At 37.1% G+C, this 18,702-nt stretch overlaps 1 protein-coding gene across 7 annotated transcripts in view; it reads left to right on the plus strand.

The window, feature by feature from the left end:
• LOC135116168 (adenylate cyclase type 9-like) overlaps nucleotides 1-18,702 on the plus strand; it is a 160,914-nt gene that overhangs the window by 23,825 nt on the left and 118,387 nt on the right. For all 7 annotated transcript variants that reach the window (XM_064033444.1, XM_064033447.1, XM_064033445.1 and 4 more), the window contains exon 3: nucleotides 4,847-5,072. In XM_064033444.1, the coding sequence (XP_063889514.1) occupies nucleotides 4,847-5,072 (226 nt within the window). The remainder of the gene's footprint in view (nucleotides 1-4,846; nucleotides 5,073-18,702) is intronic.

Raw genomic sequence — 18,702 nt, forward strand, 5'->3', positions numbered from 1 at the left:
GCCAGTTTCATAATGTATGCCATTATTTCATTAGTCACTGACTGATTTGCATTTTCTTTATGTTATTTGGCATAAGTATAGTGTCTAGATGCATACATTGTCTTTTCTGCAAGAAGTGGCTATTATAACGTGTGTAACAGGGCTCTCTATGGGAATTTCTTATATTAACTCATAAATGTTGTAGCTTTTACTCAGTGAAGATATACTATTATCAGTAATATTATCATATACTCCAGATAATGAAAACTTAATTGAATTACAACTTCAACTCAGAAATGAGAGAAAATAAAAATTCATAACTGGTTACTCCTAACACTTCCTGCATTCTTGAGAGATGACACTATGGACACCTGCCAGCTGAGACCATGAACTGCAAGTCATGATATCTCCAAATCAAGGAGTACAAGCTGCACCAAAGAAATATTCATTGGAAAAACATATATATACATCATCAGTCTTGCTTAAGGCTGGTTCACACTGGGCGAATTCCAAGAAAATGTCTTCTGAATCTTCAGTGGCACATGCTGAGATGATGCCCTCTACCAAGGATTTGGAGCCACCTGTGTGTTGGTTTCTTGGTGTGGGAATGAGGTTAATTTCCAGGCCGAGAAAAACAGGTACTGTCAAGCCAACCAGTTCAAGTGTGATATGAAGCTGAATGCATCACTTGTGTTGTTTACCACAGCCACGTGAACTTCTCTCGGCTCTCAGTCTCACCCAAGGACACTGTCACCCAACGAGAAGCCAGTCTTGAGGATCAGACATGTCAGATCAGACACTTACATCCAACTTCACCCCATGTAAATAAAAAAATAAGTAAATAAAATTTTACCAAGATCTAATCATTACTGTTGAGTAGAAAATATAAAATTGCATCAGGTGTGAAAAGTCAGTTCTTCTGCCAGTGTTTTCTACTAAATACTTACCAAGTATTTTAAACCCTGAATATTTTTTTCCAAAAATTGTTGTTATAAAGCTTACATAAGATACTTGTTATATGCAGTAGCACCTTATCTGCCACAAAGTGCATACTATATGCAGTGTTTCTTTACTTAAACAAGGTTTTTGGATATTCTTAATGGGACTGATTGGCCAAAGCCCTAAAATCACTGTTTATGAACCAATTTTCTTGAATACCTGTTATATTATGTATAATAGTAAGATTTTGCATGTAAAGTTTTGTTGAGATCGTGTCATGAATAACCACAATAATGATCTTTTTGTAATTTTTTGAAAAATGGAAATTTTGATATTTCTTTATTATTTTTAAGGCAAAGTTGATAAAAGAATTCCAAGTAGACTACTTTTAATTAAACAATTTTGTAAGGGATTTTTTAAATTTCCTTAAAATTTTTATTTGATTTTTTCAAAAATTTTTTTACATTCTAGAAAATATTGTTGTTTTATACATATAAAGAACCTAAATTTTGAATATCTCCTTGTGATAAGAGATAGCAACATTATCACTTTTCATATGTAAAAGTTTCATTAGAATCAGTGCAATGTTTACCACGAAATAAGGAAAAGAAAAAAAAGGAAGAACCAAGATATTTGCCAGTAAAGGCAGGCAACAATTTTTTCATTCTAATTTTGCTTTATCAGCAAACCAACATTAATCATGCCTGTTCATTTCATTCATTGATTCCTCATGGAGTGATACATGTTTTACTTTTGAGCATTTGTTTCACAATTTTCCATGCAGAGATGCATTCAGGAGCAGGGGTGTCACATAAGATTGCACTGCATATGTTGCAGACAACTGTCTCATTTGTGTCAAAGTTTACAGATGTAGGAGTGACTGTGACTGTGCCCTACATTCCCTTCTAGGATAGTTCAGTTGAGCTACAATCCAGCTGAGAAGAGATAATGAACTTATATTTCTTCTTGGGTTGTGGGATGTTAGTTTTTAACAAATCAAATAATTTCTTGTGAGAAGAAATAGATGGTGGAATTGAGGTTTTTGCTGGTGTAGAAGGCAATCCTGAGGTAGACATTGAAGCGTTGAGGAAGTAGTGGAGTTGAGGAGATGTTGGTTGTGATGGCGAGATGAGTCATGGCGAGGTGAGAGTGAGGTGGGACAGCAAGCACAGGGTGGTCACCTGTATACCTGGCACATGAAGTGGTAGAGGAGGCAGGCTGACAAAGTTCTTATTTTTTTTCTCCACTACTTTCTTCAGGCTTTTAAACCTTATCTTGTTGATCTTCAATATGTTCTCCTTAATACTAATGGGGAGAAAGAAGTCTGTAGATGTAAATAAAGTAAGATGGGTAGGTGAGATCAGAGCAGAGAGAGAGGGCATGCATACCCTCCCTCTCTTTTTGCACATCTGTAGTCTGAGGGGGTGTGTGTGCTATTTATTACCTTGGTAGAGTTGTCATATGTCTTTAGATGCCAGTGAATACCATAAACAGAATATTTCACTGTTTATCAGTAATAATAAAGCAATATCCAATACCTGCTTGCAGGGCAGTGGAAGAGCATGATGTCACAGGAGAAATGAGAAGGGAAAGGGTCAGAACATCTTTAGTTTTGCTAATTTCACAAAGAAGCTTTGTCAAAATAAGGTCAAATGATACAAAATACAATGATTTATGGCTCTCTTAAGGTGGGGCACTAATTTTACATGGATTTTCCTCATCCACAGGTGTGTCTGTTACCTAACCCCCATGGATAATTTTCTTTAAAAATGTAAAATATACCAGGAACTATTTGGTGAGTGCAGTGGAGGAAAACATTGTCATGTCATGATAAACCAAGAAAGGATGCCTTGGTCAGTCTCATTTGTGGGCTATTTTGAATTAGCACTTATTCACTCTTGTTTTTGTTGCCTTTTTGCCCTTCAGTATGGCTCCCATGTGCAAAGCAGATTTATGTAATGGCATTGCATAAAAAAAAGGGAAAGCAATTCTTATTGAAGTTAAATTAGAAATAGTGAAATGGGTGCTTTATCAAGGATAAAGATTGCTTCCTTGAACATATGAAAGCCTCTGCTTCTTGGAAATTGACCATGATAACCAATAAGCATAGTGGTCTGATTACTGAGGTTTAGTAGCTATTAGCACTTTGGCTGGAAGACCAGCATCAGTGGCATATCCCAGTGAGCCTTACAGGAGCAAACTCTGTTCTTAAGGAGAAGGCACAAGTGTTTCTCACTAACCAGTCACCAACATCCTGTTATCTATTGTTGAACCTGGTGGCGCAGCTGACTTCTTCAAAGGATATCACCACACTGACTCCACTGGAAATAATATTGTTCATGAGTCATTTCAACCCCAAGTGATTGATAGTGCATAAAATTTTTTTTTTAAGTTTGGAATGATTTACAGCAGAAGCCCAGGGAGATGATCCTGGAGTTGGCTGCATGGATTTGTCAAGAAACTGCCATCTGTGATTTTACCTCTATCAAAGACCCACAGGATGAAGCAAGACACACTTGGTTCATGTGTTCCAACAGCAATGAAGCAGTCCTCAGGACAATGAACTGGATTTTTTGGAGGTAGTGTAGATAGCTGTCAAAATTGAGGATGCATCCAAAGTGGCTAAGGGGACAGATTTTTGGCCTGAAGCCAAAACCAGTGAATAAGGTGAGCCACTTGAAAAAAACAACCTTGACACCTGATAAGTAATGATTGTGAATGCAAAGTTTCATCCTGTTGTCATTGTGGACAAAAGAACCACAGAGCCTTTATGTGCCCTTACAAGTTTTTCACATTAACTACTGCCACTTGAGGGGACAGCTGGGAGTTGCATGTTGAAAGAAGTAATGTTGATTCAGAACAGAGCAAGGGAATCATATAAGTAGTGACAGTGAAAAGTGTATCATGAGAGATTGGTGTTGTACTGAAGTTAGAGCTGCCAATGAAAGTGAAAGAGCTCACTTATGATGCAAGAGCACAATACAGGTGCTGCTATTAGCTTTATTATGGAAGAGCCGTGGCATAGATTAAGCACTGTCACAGAAAACAAAGACACAACACACCTCTGCAAGCCAACACAAGATGCTTGTACTGGAAGACTTTATTGTAAAATGCTTCATCACCAGTGGCTGAAGGAAAAGATGACATTCAACTAATTGTCACCACCATTGCAGGATGACCTCTTTGGCCATGAGACAAACAAAGTTATGGGGATTTCAGTAGGCCAGGCTTTCAGCAGTGCTCACCAAAGCTCTTCAGTAATTAACAAAATTCTTGACCACCTCCAGACAAATGCGAAGCTTCAAGAAAGGTGCCAGAGTTTGAGTTCAAGAAGTTGTTCAGGCCTAATCTGGGATATCTGCAAGGAACCAAACTGGAAGTTTCAGATGTAAGAGTAGGTTCAGACCACTGTAATCCGAATAGTGAAACTTGGAATTGGCAGAATTGGGTCTGATTTTCTTGGAGTTGTGTTGTGCATTTAGAAATACAGTCAGCTCGCAGCTAACAACATGGGAGGTTCTGCTAATGATCTTCATCAGATGTGATTCACATTAGTAACAATGAAAACAGTGGCAGAAAATTACTATAGTTCTGATCCCCCCAAAAATGAAAATATTTTGTGATTGTACAACACAAAATATTTTTATGCATATAACTAATAGTAAATACATAGTTATTAAACACTTAAACATTATTGAATAAAAACTGGTAAAATACAATAACAATCATTAAAAAACCACATTGGATCATTGTTGACAATGCTGATAACTCTCATCATATTCATCTCTTATCCATTGTCCTTGAATTTTCAAAAATCTAAAGCCCACTTTTCTTTCCTCCATTCATTCAAATTACCAAACAGAATGATGGGTGTGTGTATCTTTATAGTTCATGGAAACAAATGGCTGATGATTACACTTTTCTGCAGATTTGACAGCAGCATTCTTGAGGAGCAGTACCAACGATCATCCCATGCCACCCTGACCCTGCGGTTTCAGTATGCGTTGCTGTACATCTTGGTCAACAGCCTGGTGTGGGCCATCTACTGGGCATCCACCCGCACCTATCATTGGGCCACCTGCCTCTCGGTGGCACTGACCTTCGCAGCAGTCACCTTCTTTCAGCTCATTTACACCAGAACCAAAAGTTATACGGTTAGCTTCCAACTTCAATTTGTATTTTTCAATAAAGGGGCCTCTTTTACTGCTACAAGTAGTAAGGCAATGGGCATCACTTGATGGAGAAATGTACAGCTGTTGATCATAAGTAAGGGAGAGGGATGTAGGATGGGTTGACTGAACACAGGAAGTTTGTTGAGCTCTATTTTCTGGGTAGCTGAATTGAATATTAAGGACTGATACAGCTGAGTTTTATCTCCATCTGCATATTTCTTTGATGACTTTCCTTCCGAGTGTCTCCCAAAGGTGTGAGCATGGCAGAAGAGCTTTCTCCTCTCCCAGTCCTTCTTGCTTGTTCGGCCACTTGGCCAGTGCTAACATCTCTTTCACACATGTACTCTTTTTACCCTATCATCCCATCTTGTATGTGGTCTTCCTTTCCTATTCGTGCATTCAACTTTGTTCACATACATTTTCTTCACAAACACTCTTCTTTGTTCTCTCAATTTACACCACTTGCACAGGTGCTTATGTCACATCTCCCATACACACTCATTCCTCTCACCTTCCTATCTTGTCATTACACATACCCCTTGCAGATAACTATTTCTACAGCACATACTCTTAATTATTGTGCCTTATTTCATTTATAGTCTCTGATCCATATATCAGTGTTGGAATGAGAATAGAAGGTAAAGTTGGGGACATATGCTAGAGCAGAGGTTCTCAATCATAAGAGGAATTAGGAGGATACAAGACGGGTCCATTATTGGATCTGGACTGATGCATGAATTCATAGACAGTTATTGTTGTCATTATGTATGTTACTGGTGAATTCATGAGCACATTTAAGAATAGATTATACTTATAGTTTTTTTTTTTTATTAATTAATTAATTTATTTATTTTTTTACACTGATAAATTCATGGACACATTTTGTTATTATTTATTGATTAATTCTTGGATGTATTTGTTGTGTTCTGACTGAATTCTGGTGCATGTGGACATGGAATATGGAAAGACTTCAAGGAGTACATAAGATTAAAAATGTTGAGAACTCCTGTGCTATAGCTATTCTCTTGTGAGACCTATAGTGGTTCTTAAAAAAAAAAAAAAGAGTGATGAGACCAAACATCACTTTTTTTTTTTTTTTTTTTTTTTTTTTAAGACCCACTATAGGTGCCAGTCTCAGAAGAGAATGATCCAAAAGAATATCCATAATTACAAGAAGTGTTTTGGAACTTCCCTCAAAAGTTTAAATCATAAACAATAGGAATCAAGCAGAGTTTCAGAGTTTACTAATAAAAGATATGAAAGATTGAGAATACAGGTTAACTCACATATTAGGGAGATGGACAGAATAGGAGTGAGAGAAAGTAGAAACCCTTGTGCAGCATGGCTGTGGAAAAAGGGAAGGCATGCAGTCAGAAGTCGAAGAGCAAGAAGCATGAAAGTAGCAATAGAAGATGGCAAGAAATGCAACCTTGCAATGAGCCTGAAGACAGTCAGTCACAGGAGAGTTGATGAAATGAAATGCTTTTGATTCCAAACTGTTCAGCAAAACAGTATGAATGGAAGATCCCCATATATGTGAAGAGTATTCCATACATGGACAGAATTAGTGAGAAAAACTGGTGGAGATGGTTCATAATGCCTAACTTTACAGAAGCTGTTTAAGCTAGAGGCAGGATGTGGAGTTTCTAGTTTGGATTATTAGTAAAGGATAGGCCAAGGATGTTCACTGTAGAAGAGGGGGACAGTTGAGTGTCATTGAAGAAAAAGGGAATAGTTATTTGGAAGTTGTGTTGAGTTGATAAATACAGGAATGGAGTTATGACACACTGAACAGTGCTGCTACACTGTCCCAACCTGAAATTTTAGAAAGATCAGAAGTCAGGCATTATTTGGCTTCTCTGCCTGAATTGTTGTATAATTCCTGAAGGATTGGATGTTGAAGAAGAGATGGAAAAGTGCATTGGTATCATCAGCATAGGACTGGATAGGACAGTGAGTTTGGCTTTGAGATTATGTATGAATAATAGAAAAGAGTGGGTATTGAGTTACAGGCCATAACCCTAAAGAACACCACTGTTAATGGACTCAGAGTAAGAATAGAGACTATATACCACAGCAGCAATAGAATGAACAGAGAGGAAACTGAGATGTAGTTACAGAGAGAAGGATAGAAGCTGTTGGAGGGTAGCTTGGAAATTCAAGCTTTGTGTCAGACTTTATAAAATGCTTTTCATATGTCTAAGGCAACAGCATAAGTCCAACCAAAGTCCCTAAAGAGAATAACCAAAAGTCTTTGAGATAGGCCAAAAGATCACCAATAGAGTTGCCATTACACACCCATACCAGTTCTTCTCTGCATAAACTGTTTGTCCACTTGCTTCCTCACCCACCCACAGTAGAGTCACACAGCCTTTCAGGAATCACCTGATTCAGATTCCTCATCATGAGAAATTTCACAGTTATTGTTTTATATATATACTCGTATGTATACAGTCAGGTTGGTTGGGGGTTCTGTTCTGCTACTGGTCCACATTACAAGTGATTTAAAATTTTAATGAAAACAATGACAAAATAGGCAGAATATGACAGTGACTTTGATGTGGCTGAGACAGGCATTTCAAAAATTGCAATAAAATATTTCCATCCTTCCTGTAGCATGAAACTTTTTGTGCATGTAACTAAAGGTAGTAAACACAAATGACTTTATAAAACATGAAATATAACTAACTAAAAACTAATATAGTACATTAATAATTATTTAAAATGACTACACTAAGCTATTGTTTACACACAACTAATGTTGTGTTGATATCACTGTGAATGGTGGCAGCTGCAACCTGCCCTTCTCACTAAACTCACATCACTGTGTATGGTGGTGGCAGCAGGTGCAGCCAGCCCTTATTAAATTAACATCAGTGTAGTTGGCGGCAGTGGTAGTGGTACACTCATTCCACTGACATTAGTGTTACCCTACTCTGTGTTATGGAGTTCTCTTCAGTTTGTTGTGTCCCATTCCCCATGTTACACTTTAAAATCCCAGCATTAAGAGCAAGACTTGGAAGCAAACTGACCCCCTGCATTAGACATGATTTGCATTAGTATATTGTGCATTTGCAGTGACATGTCTGTATACAGGCACTTCCTGAGTTACAAATGAGTTAGGTTCCAGACAACTGTTTGTAAGTAGTAATGATTGTGAGTCATTATTTTGTACAATATTCTGAGTGTACAATACGTTTTTGAGTTTCACACTTACTTTTTCTTGCAAAGCCATAGCTCTTGAGGATTGCAAAACTCAGGGTATTGAAAACACTGAAGCATGCTTAATTATGTTAGCCACATAGCCTAGCACTGTGTGAGTGTGTGTTTTGTCCCCACATTCAGCATGATGTGGTGGTGCAGCAAAGTGTAAACGAAATGCCTCATCTTGACCTTGCTGTTAGAGATTCAGGATTTCTCCTGAGCCCAGTTTGAGCCACAAAATTACATAACACCAAACACCACAAGTGGCCACACAACAAACCAAATCATGCTCAGTCACACTGCACCTAGCCAATCCACACCCAACATCACATCTGGCCATATCACTATCCCACATCTTAGTCTCCACACTATGCTACACACAATGCTCAACCACACCACACTACACGTAGAACCTAGTCACACCATGGACACAAAACCACACCATGCCATACACCATACCAGCCACACAACAGCCAATACCACACTTAGTCATTCAACAATCCACATCACTGTCAGCCAAACCACATATCACTTGCATTACAAGAGCAACACAGCAACTCATATTACAGTCACATCACATAGCTGAGCATTGCTTAAGTGTGTGTTTTGTCCTCACATTCAGCATGAGGTAGTGGTGTGGCAGTGTGATGGTGATCTGCATAGGTAGCTCAGGATTGCTGCTGAGTCAGGCCTCTTATTCATATCTGTGGAAGTTCATAACTCAAATGTTTGTAAGTGAGGAGCATCTGTAAATATATATATAAGAAGTCCTTAGTTTATGGTGTTCTCAACTTCCACAATTTCATAGTTACATACATTTCCCTTTGCTGATTTTTTTACAAAAAAAAAAAATAAATAAATAAATAGTTCTACACTTACCAGTGTTCCCTACAGTACACTAATCTCTTACATTTACACCACACCAGACACAGTCTTTTCTATTTTAAATAAAGAAAGCAAACATTTTAATGAAAAATAAAAATAATACAAAGAATTTGCTGGTGAGTGCAGCAGAGGATAGACTGCAGCAATGGACTGAGGAAGGAAATGGCAGGTAGTTTCAGTGATGTGCCACATTGGATTAGTATGTATTCACTTTTTTTTTCATTATGGCTCCTAAGCATGAGGTAGGCTTCTCTAATGGCAGTGCATCAAGGAAAAAGAAAGTAATCGCTATGAAATTTAAATTAGACAGTGAAAGATGTGCAGAAGGGAGAAAGGCTGACCAATACTGGCAAGCTGCTTAGCCCGAGCCAGTCGTCTGCAACTGCAATTATCGAGGATAAAAACTGCATCCTTAAACAAATGAAATGCTCTTCTTGTAAACTGACCATGATAACCAAGCAGTGTAGTGGTTTAATTATTATTGAGATAGAGCATTTATTAGCACTTTGGCTGGAAGACTAGCATCAGCGGTGTATCCCAATGAGCCTTATGTTAATTCAAGAGAAGGCTAAAAGATAGTTTGAAGCCTTGGAAAGTGAAAAGGGAGAAGGGAGTGAAAATGAAGAGTTTTCAGCCAGTAAAGGTTAGTTTATGAAATTTAAGGCTCTTGCTCATTTGCATAACCTTAAGGTGCAAGGTGAAGCTACTGCTGATATGAAAACAGCAACTTTCATAAAGCATTGGCAAGCATAGAGCTGTCCAAACATTGGAGTAAGGGCAAGGAATTGCTTTAACATACTGCAGGTGCTTACCTGCATGGGTTCCAACTTCCACCATAATTTGGTTTATGTTGCAGCTCAGGAGCAGAATTTCAGTGTCACCCAAGGACCCTTTGTATGCATGTGTGTGTGTGTGTGTGTGTGTGTGTGTGTGTGTGTGTGTATATATATATATATATATATATATATATATATATATATATATATATATATATATATATATATATATATATATATATATATATATATATATATATATATATATATATATATATATATATATATATATATATATATATATATATATATATATATATATATATATATATATATATATATATATATATATATATATATATATATATATATATATACACACACACACACACATTGTTATGAGTGGCATTATGGAAGGCATAGAAGTAGGAAGAAGAAAGAGAGAGAGAGAGAGAGAGAGAGAGAGAGAGAGAGAGAGAGAGAGAGAGAGAGAGAGAGAGAGAGAGAGAGAGAGAGAGAGAGAGACAGGCTTGTCATGGCGTGCTTCTTACAGTAACTTTGTGTAATTTAAAAGTTGCACTTTCCTATTTAATTTCCCCCACTTCCTGTCATTCCCCAGAGCTGCATAAATTAAATTTCATCCAGCCCTTCAAATAACCCCACTACAATTGTATGAACATAATGTTCAGTTTCAGAGCAAGATAGTGTGGACAGAATGGAGCAGGCTGGTCTTTCATTTCATCCCCAGTCCTCCACCCCCAATTTCTTCCCTCTCCCCCCTTCCTCAGTCATGTGGCTGGCTCAGTTGGTGCCACAGAGATGGGCAAACTGTGTGTTCCCACACCTTGCTCCTCAGTGGCTAGCAGACATCCAGACAAGAAAGATGTGCTTTTAAGATAGCCAGTTGGGAAGTTTTAGGCAATATTATAGGAGGAAATAATTGTGAAATATCTGTGTGGGGAATAATAGTGTTATGTCTCATTATATTAATTGCTTGTTGGACCTACGGGAGTCCATGATGTGGGCGGATTTAAATATTAGTGGAAGGGCGTTTGTAGCCCTGTGTCTTGCCACTCCTACATGTGTGAGTGTTGGCTCCACGTGCAGTTCTTCTTTGTTCTGGCATCCATTGTGTTTTTATGCAGCATACTAACGGGAATAGGCACCTGTTCTCTCCGCTTCTCTGCCAAAGTGTGGTGTACTGTTCTGGGTTGTGTGTGTCTGGGCATCTTGTTTGTTGTGACCTGAGTGTCATGTGTTGTCAAATGCTACTAGTGCCCAGAGCTTGCAGCTGTGAGTGTCCAGGACTAGAAGACTTTATGATATTCTGCTAGTTTACAGCTGTTTGCTCTCTCCTTGGGCTCTGCCAGTGGTACTGTGGGCCAGTCTTCTGGGAGACTGCAAGTAGGCTGTTCTCTGGCAAGAGTGTGTATAATATTCCTGTTGGGCATGGGTGGCTCATTTGTATGTGTTGTCTATATTGTCTGTGGTCCCTACCACATGGTTAATTAGTTCTTTCTCAACTTGTGGGTTAAGTTGGTGTTTGTTATACTCTCTTCCATGTTGGTGGGTGAAACAGGATGCCAACCAGCAGGTGTCTGGATTCGCCCTGTTTATCCCCTGCACTAGGCTACAGAAAAAGTAGTCTAGGGAGAACTTGACCCAACCTAGCAGCAGCTGTGAGAGAGGCTGTATCTGGTTGTAATAATATACATATGTACCATATTTCTTGCCATATAAGACATGCTTTCTCTCTCTCTCTCTCTCTCTCTCTCTCTCTCTCTCTCTCTCTCTCTCTCTCTCTCTCTCTCTCTCTCTCTCTCTCTCTCTCTCTCTCTCTCTCTCTCTCTCTCTCTCTCTCTCTCTCTCTCTCTCTCTCTCTCTCTCTCTCTCTCTCTCTCTCTCTCTCTCTCCAAAAATCACCCTGCATCTTATACCCTGATGGTTAAGTTTGGGTAGTGGTTATGGGTAGTTGGGTAGTGGGTTATGGCTACTGATACTAGAGTAACATCTAAACACCATTGTTTGGCCCTAGAATGAAATATATATCTTTATATATTATTAAGTAATTATTACAAATCAAAATAGTGCAAAAAATTACTAGATAAAGATCTTTAACCAAAATAATGCTAAAACATAAAAGCCGATTGCTGTGCCTTTGAAGCAGAGCCCTTGATGGCCTCATTTTATGTGAATGAAATTTGTAGTAAATTTATTAAGGTAATGAATAACCATGCTGAAGGCAAAGCCATAATTTGTATGAAGAAAGTGGCCTTAGTTGGTTACACTTTGTACACTTACCACGAAACAAGACTGTGTGCTCAATCAAAACATTCACAGGGAGTGTTTTGTTTACCATTTCAAGTCAACAGCTATTTGGAATAGAACCACTGTAACTCTTCAGGCAATAGTGGAATATCTTGAACACAGAGAAAGACAGAAAGCAATGTAAGGTAACATCCTAGTCATACTTGTTCAGTGACAGTTGTGATCACAGATAAACTTGTATGATATTCTGTGCTGTTGATTTCAGCTGCAACTTGGACCAAAGCCTGATTGAGGCACAGGCTATGAAGTTCAGGGAAAAGTGGGGATTATTTTATTTTTTTCTAAATATCTCCTGCCAAATTATAGGTGCGGTGCATCTTATATGGTGGGAAATATGGTATATACCCTCAAAAAGTATACAGAAAAGATAAAAAGAAGATGAAAAATCTTTTTTCCTTTACTTTAATACTTTGCATGGCCACCATGGGCCTTCACAATAGCTTTAGTATGTCTTGGCATAGAATCCAACTGTGTTTTACAATAATCCACTTTAGTGTCATGCACCCAGATGTCTGAGTGCTTCAACCAGGTAGAGAGTGTTGAAGTGTCCCTTTTCTGGAGTTTCAATTTCATGTTTGCCCAGAGCTCCTCAAAAGGATTATGGTCTGGTGAGTTGCCAGGCCATTCCAGGACATCCACCTTCTTATCCTTAAGCCAATTCATGACCTTGGCCTTGTGGCAGGGTGCAGTGTCATGCATAAACAAGTTGGAATCACCAATTTCATGAAAATTCACCATGTAGCATTGAAGGACTCCATTGTAGTGGTCTCCATTTATGGTGATATTTTAGGGAAGGAAATAAATTCCTCCCCACCCCACTCTGCTACCAAGTGTTAAAAGCAAAATAATGGCATCACTTCACCTCCAAGCTGTTGAGGGTTGTGAATACTTGTTACACACACACCAGTTCTTGCTTAGAATGCACATCAGCACACCTTGACATTGCTCCAATTCTCCAGTTTCCCAGTCTGGTGCTTCAGTTGCCTGGCCAGGTTTTTTCATTGTCAATTCTTGTGTCTTCTTTTTACTGCTGTTGGGTTTCATATGTCTGTGTCCCTCCTTTTCATGGCCATCCCTTCAAAACAAAACTGCCATTCTTCCTACCATGATGTCATCATAACTTTTCTCCTTTTTTTACCAGCTCACAAACATCAATACTTATTCTTTCTTGCACACTTTGTATAATTAATGTACTTTCTTATTTTCTGTTTGCATCCTCATATTTGGTATTCATTTTATTTGATGAAGTTGACTCTTTAAACACCATTATCAGAACCATTACCATCAACCCCCCAACTGTATTTAACAATTTTCCACTACAATTAACCCCAGATCATGACTGAAGGTGGGTGTTTGACAGTCAAATGCAGGTAATGGGGATCGAGGGGCTCATGCCAGGGGGACACCTCATCTTGTCATGCCTCACTGCACCACACTGAAATGTGGACCCATCACTCCACACAACCCTTCTCCAATCTTCATTGGTGAAATCCTTGTGTTTCTTTGCAAACTTGACAAGAGCAACATGCATCTTGTAAGTCAGTACAAGTTCAAAGGTTAGAGAGCAGAGATGCAACTTCAGGTTGCATCTCTGACAATGGTGCTGGATGGTGTGTTCTGCCACATTATCAGGGATGGAAAGGGGGAGCTTGTTTGAGCTTGAGTCTTGCTGTTATGTTGGGATTTTTCAATACATCTCTCTTAATCAACTTTTTTGTAGTAGGTGAGGTTTTCCTGCGATGCTCTGGAACTGACTGATGAGGTGGCACTTCATTTCGGGAAGATTAGATTAGTGGCTAGTGAAATGAAGTTGTAGATAGATGTTTTCCCTTTCTCTGTTCTACAAATTTCTTCCACTGGCATGCTTTCTTTGTGAAAGCCAACAGTATGTGTCTTCTTGTTCAATGAGATTCTTGGGACCCTTCTTAGGTGTTTGCAAAGATGCTGGTATGGGAAGAGGTAGGAAGAAGAAAAGGCAGGGATTTCTTCTTCTGGTAAACTTTAATCATTACCCTCTTGTGACAGTCTCATGTGACACTGGTGGGAAACAGGACTGGGTAGATTGCCAGACACTGGCTATAGTTGCCAAGTACTATTATAATGAGATATAAGCCTGCTACCTGCTTGGGCCACAATCCACGCATTTTCTGCATACTTTTTGCGGATGCTGTATATATATATATATATATATATATATATATATATATATATATATATATATATATATATATATATATATATATATATATATATATATATATATATATATATATATATATATATATATATATATATATATATATATAAAGATGAAAGAGGGCATGAAATTCAAGTAGTGTAATGTAAGGAAGCAAAACAAAGGTGATGAAAATATTTATTGTGGACTGTCCCTTTGTGATGAGTTGTGAAAAGTTAGCTGCACAAAAATGGTAAGTTTCTGTATTTCATTATGGGTGTGGTTCTTGTTTACTAGAACTTAAGAGTGGAACCAAAGTGGGAACCATTCATGTTCACAATATATCCCAGCAAAGCTTTGACAAATTGTGTTATCTTGGAGAAGAGGCAATAACAAGTGCAGAGGATAGAGCATGCCAGCCTTAAAGGGAGCATCACACCATTTCGTAGTTTTCGGTGTACTGTGATTTATTTTATTTATTTTATTTATTTATTTTTTCTCCATAATATTAATATGGTGAAGTAGTCCTCACTCATTTTTAGATCTATACCTCAGTGTTTAAGTGCTGAAAAAAATGTTTTGTTCAAAAACTATCACTTTATAAAACTTTATCTCCATTAGTTTACAATCATAAAAAAAGACCAAATAAAATTTCCAAACAATATATGATGGCAGAATTTTGAATTTGTTTTGCTAGATTTTTTTTGTGTGTGTTTTTGTTTTTGTGAATTTTTTTGTTAACTTGAATTATAAACCCCTAATTAAAAAGAACAATGAAAAATAACAATATAGGTTAACTTTTCATGACATATTGTTTATTGAAATTTGTACAATGGTAATAAAGTAGATAGAGGGAAAAAATGATACAATGAGGATTAAAGGGCACATGACACTTAAACCATGTTTGTGGATTTTAAATTACATGCCCTTTAAACCCTGAGGCTTGGTGTATGTGGACAGTTGTCAGATAGGTCACTCACCCACTTACTCTCTGTATCATTTTTTTAAGTATTATATGATGCAAACACTACTTTTACATGTCATTCAGGGGTGATTTATTCTAAAAAGAAATATCTGGAGTTGCTCTTCAGATATAACATACCTCTTATTAAACATTTTTTTTTGAGATGGAGAGTGTAAAGTACATATCTATTTTATGCATTTCCAATAAGTGAATTGGAGGAGGATAGAGGAAACTGGGAATCCCCCTCCTCTGTATGTTTGTTATGATGAAACAAGGCTTGGAGGGAAAGGGATGATTCAGATTTCTTTGCCTTGCTGTAGATCCCTTATTTTAGTTAGCTCCCTTTAAGGAGGATATGGCCTGGTGATCATGTGTCATGGCAATGAGGATACATTGTGTGCTGGTATGTGCTGCCATAAATAACTTAACTCATATTGTGGTTCCCTTGAAGCTACTATTGTGTCCACCATGCTATTCACAAAATACAGACAAGACAAATTCATGGATCATATACAGTTGATTCCCAATGCCTCACATATCAAAGCTTCTAGTTAAATTAGTTCAGTTGCATTGCTTCCTTGACTGCTTTCCTTGGACTCATCAGCTGTTGCTTTGTGGATCTCTGCAATTGTCTTTCTCAATGAACATGGGTTGCTTGATAATTTTTTAGAATAATATTGTGCATATTAACTCTTAAAGCCATATATATATATATATATATATATATATATATATATATATATATATATATATATATATATATATATATATATATATATATATATATATATATATATATATATATATATATATATATATATGTATGTATGTATGTATGTATGTATGTATGTATGTATGTACATATACACACACACATACACAGGGAAGAGTACCAAAAGATTGGAAGAGAGCAAATATTACACAGATATTCAAAGGAGGAAATAAGGAAAACCCACTAAATTATAGACCAGTGTCCTTGACTAGTGTTGTAGGAAAACTGTGTGAAAGAACAATAAAGGAAAGATGGATGAAACATTTGGAAAGAGATAAAGTTTTGATAAATTGTCAGTTTGGATTTAGGAGGGGAAGATCATGCTCGTTGAACTTATTGTCCTTTTATTCAAGGGTAATCGATATTGTGCAGGAGAGAGACAGATGGGTGGATGGTGTCTAGTTAGACTTGAAGAAAGCGTATGACAAAGTACCACACTGAAGATTGTTATGGAAGATGAGAAATTATGGAAAAATTGGAGGAAGGCTGCTGGAGTGGATGGACAATTATCTGGATGATAGAGAGATGAGAACTGTAATACAAGACCAAAATTCATCTTGGCTGGAAGTAACTAGTGGTGTCCCACAGGAGTCAGTGTTGGGATTGTTAATGTTTGTAATATATGTGAACAACATAAATGAAGAAATAGATAGTTATATGAACTTGTTTGCGGATGCTGCTAAGCTGATGAGAAGGGTAGAAAATGTAAATGACTGTATGATACTGCAAGATGATTTAAATAAATAGATGGAGTAAATCTTGGCAAATGGAATTCAATTTAAGTAAATGTAAAGTAAAGGAGTTTGGTGGTGTGGTGGTATCCCACAGGGGTCAGTGTTGGGACTGTTAATGTTTTTAATATATGTGAACAACATAAATGAAAAAATAGTTTTATGAACTTATTTGTGGATGATGCTAAGCTGATGAGAAGGGTAGAAAATGTAAATGTCTGTATGATACTGCAAGATGATTTAAATAAGATAGATATATGGAGTAAATCTTGCCAAATGTAATTCAATTTAAGTAAATGTTAAGTAACAGAGTTTGGTAAGAGTAAGAAAAGAATACAATATCATTATGAGATGGATGGTGTAAAGTTAAAGAAGTCAAAAGAGGAAGTGGATTTGGGAGTAACAGTTACTGAAAATTTGACTCTGGACAGACACATGATAAAATTACTGGAGAGACGAAGAATTTGTTAAAGAGTAAAAATGGCATTCTCATATTTGGATGAAGGAATGATAAAAAAGTTGATTTCCATGGTAAGACCAAGATTGGAATATGCGGCAGTGGTATGGTCTCCTCATACAAAGAGGAGTATTGTAAAAATTAGAAAGAGTACAAAGAGCAGTCACTAAGATGGTTCTGGAGTTGAGCAAGTCAACCTATGAAGAGAGTTTAAAAATGTTGGAAATTCCTATTCTTGAAAATAGGAGAGAGAGAGAGATTTAATAAACATCTATAGAATGATAAATGGTATGGAAAATGTGGACAAAATTTTTTTTTATAAATTTAGACACAGAGTACAAGGGGACACAGTAAGAAGCTGAAGAAAGTTAACTGTAGAAGAGACATCAAGAAGTATAGTTTTCCTCATAGAAGAGTGAACAAATGGAATGAAGATATTGTCAATGCCATAACTGTCCATGTTATTAAGATCAAACTGGATAGATATAGAGACAAGATACTATGAGATTGCTCCCCTCCTGTAAACCACTACTAGGTAAAACACAATTAAGTAAATACACACATACACACACACATTCTCTCTCTCTCTCTCTCTCTCTCTCTCTCTCTCTCTCTCTCTCTCTCTCTCTCTCTCTCTCTCTCTCTCTCTCTCTCTCTCTCTCTCTCTCTCTCTCTCTCTCTCCCCCCCTCCCTCCCTCCCTCCCTCCCTCCCTCCCCCATGATTTTACTCTCCTCATCTTGTCTTGACAGATGAAAAATGTATGTAATTTAGTTTATAACCTTCAGGCACTGGATAGCAGATGTGGAATTCATCATGTTATATTCATAGATGTGGCAGCAGATTTTGTACCCGTGAAATATGAAGGTTTAATATTTTTACTGACAAACACTTTAATCTCAAATGATGAGTGTCACCATTCATTCATTTACCTTTGCTTTTAATGAAACCTGCCACACTATTCTGGCTACAGCGAGTCCATGTATCCAATGGGCACTCTAGCTAGCAAAAGTTATTCCCAGTGTCTACTTCATCTTGAGCACAAACATTTTTTTATGAATGTGGAAAACATTTTCTTCATAGAGAAAGGATTAGCAAGCATTTTTGTTATTTTCTTATTTTAGTATTTTTATGTAATAGTTGATAGAAATTTACAAGTAACAAAGATTTTTAAGTAAATGCATAGATGGTATGAATATTACATTTGCAAATGTTTTACAAGTAAAAGGATCATGAAATTTATGTACTAAAATAAGATTAAATAATTAATTTGCAAATAAAGTATTCAAATGCTGAAAAAAAGTTTACTTTTAACTTCATT

This window comes from Scylla paramamosain, chromosome 30 (genome assembly GCF_035594125.1).
Source record: "Scylla paramamosain isolate STU-SP2022 chromosome 30, ASM3559412v1, whole genome shotgun sequence".
NCBI classification, from domain to species: Eukaryota; Metazoa; Arthropoda; class Malacostraca; order Decapoda; family Portunidae; genus Scylla; species Scylla paramamosain.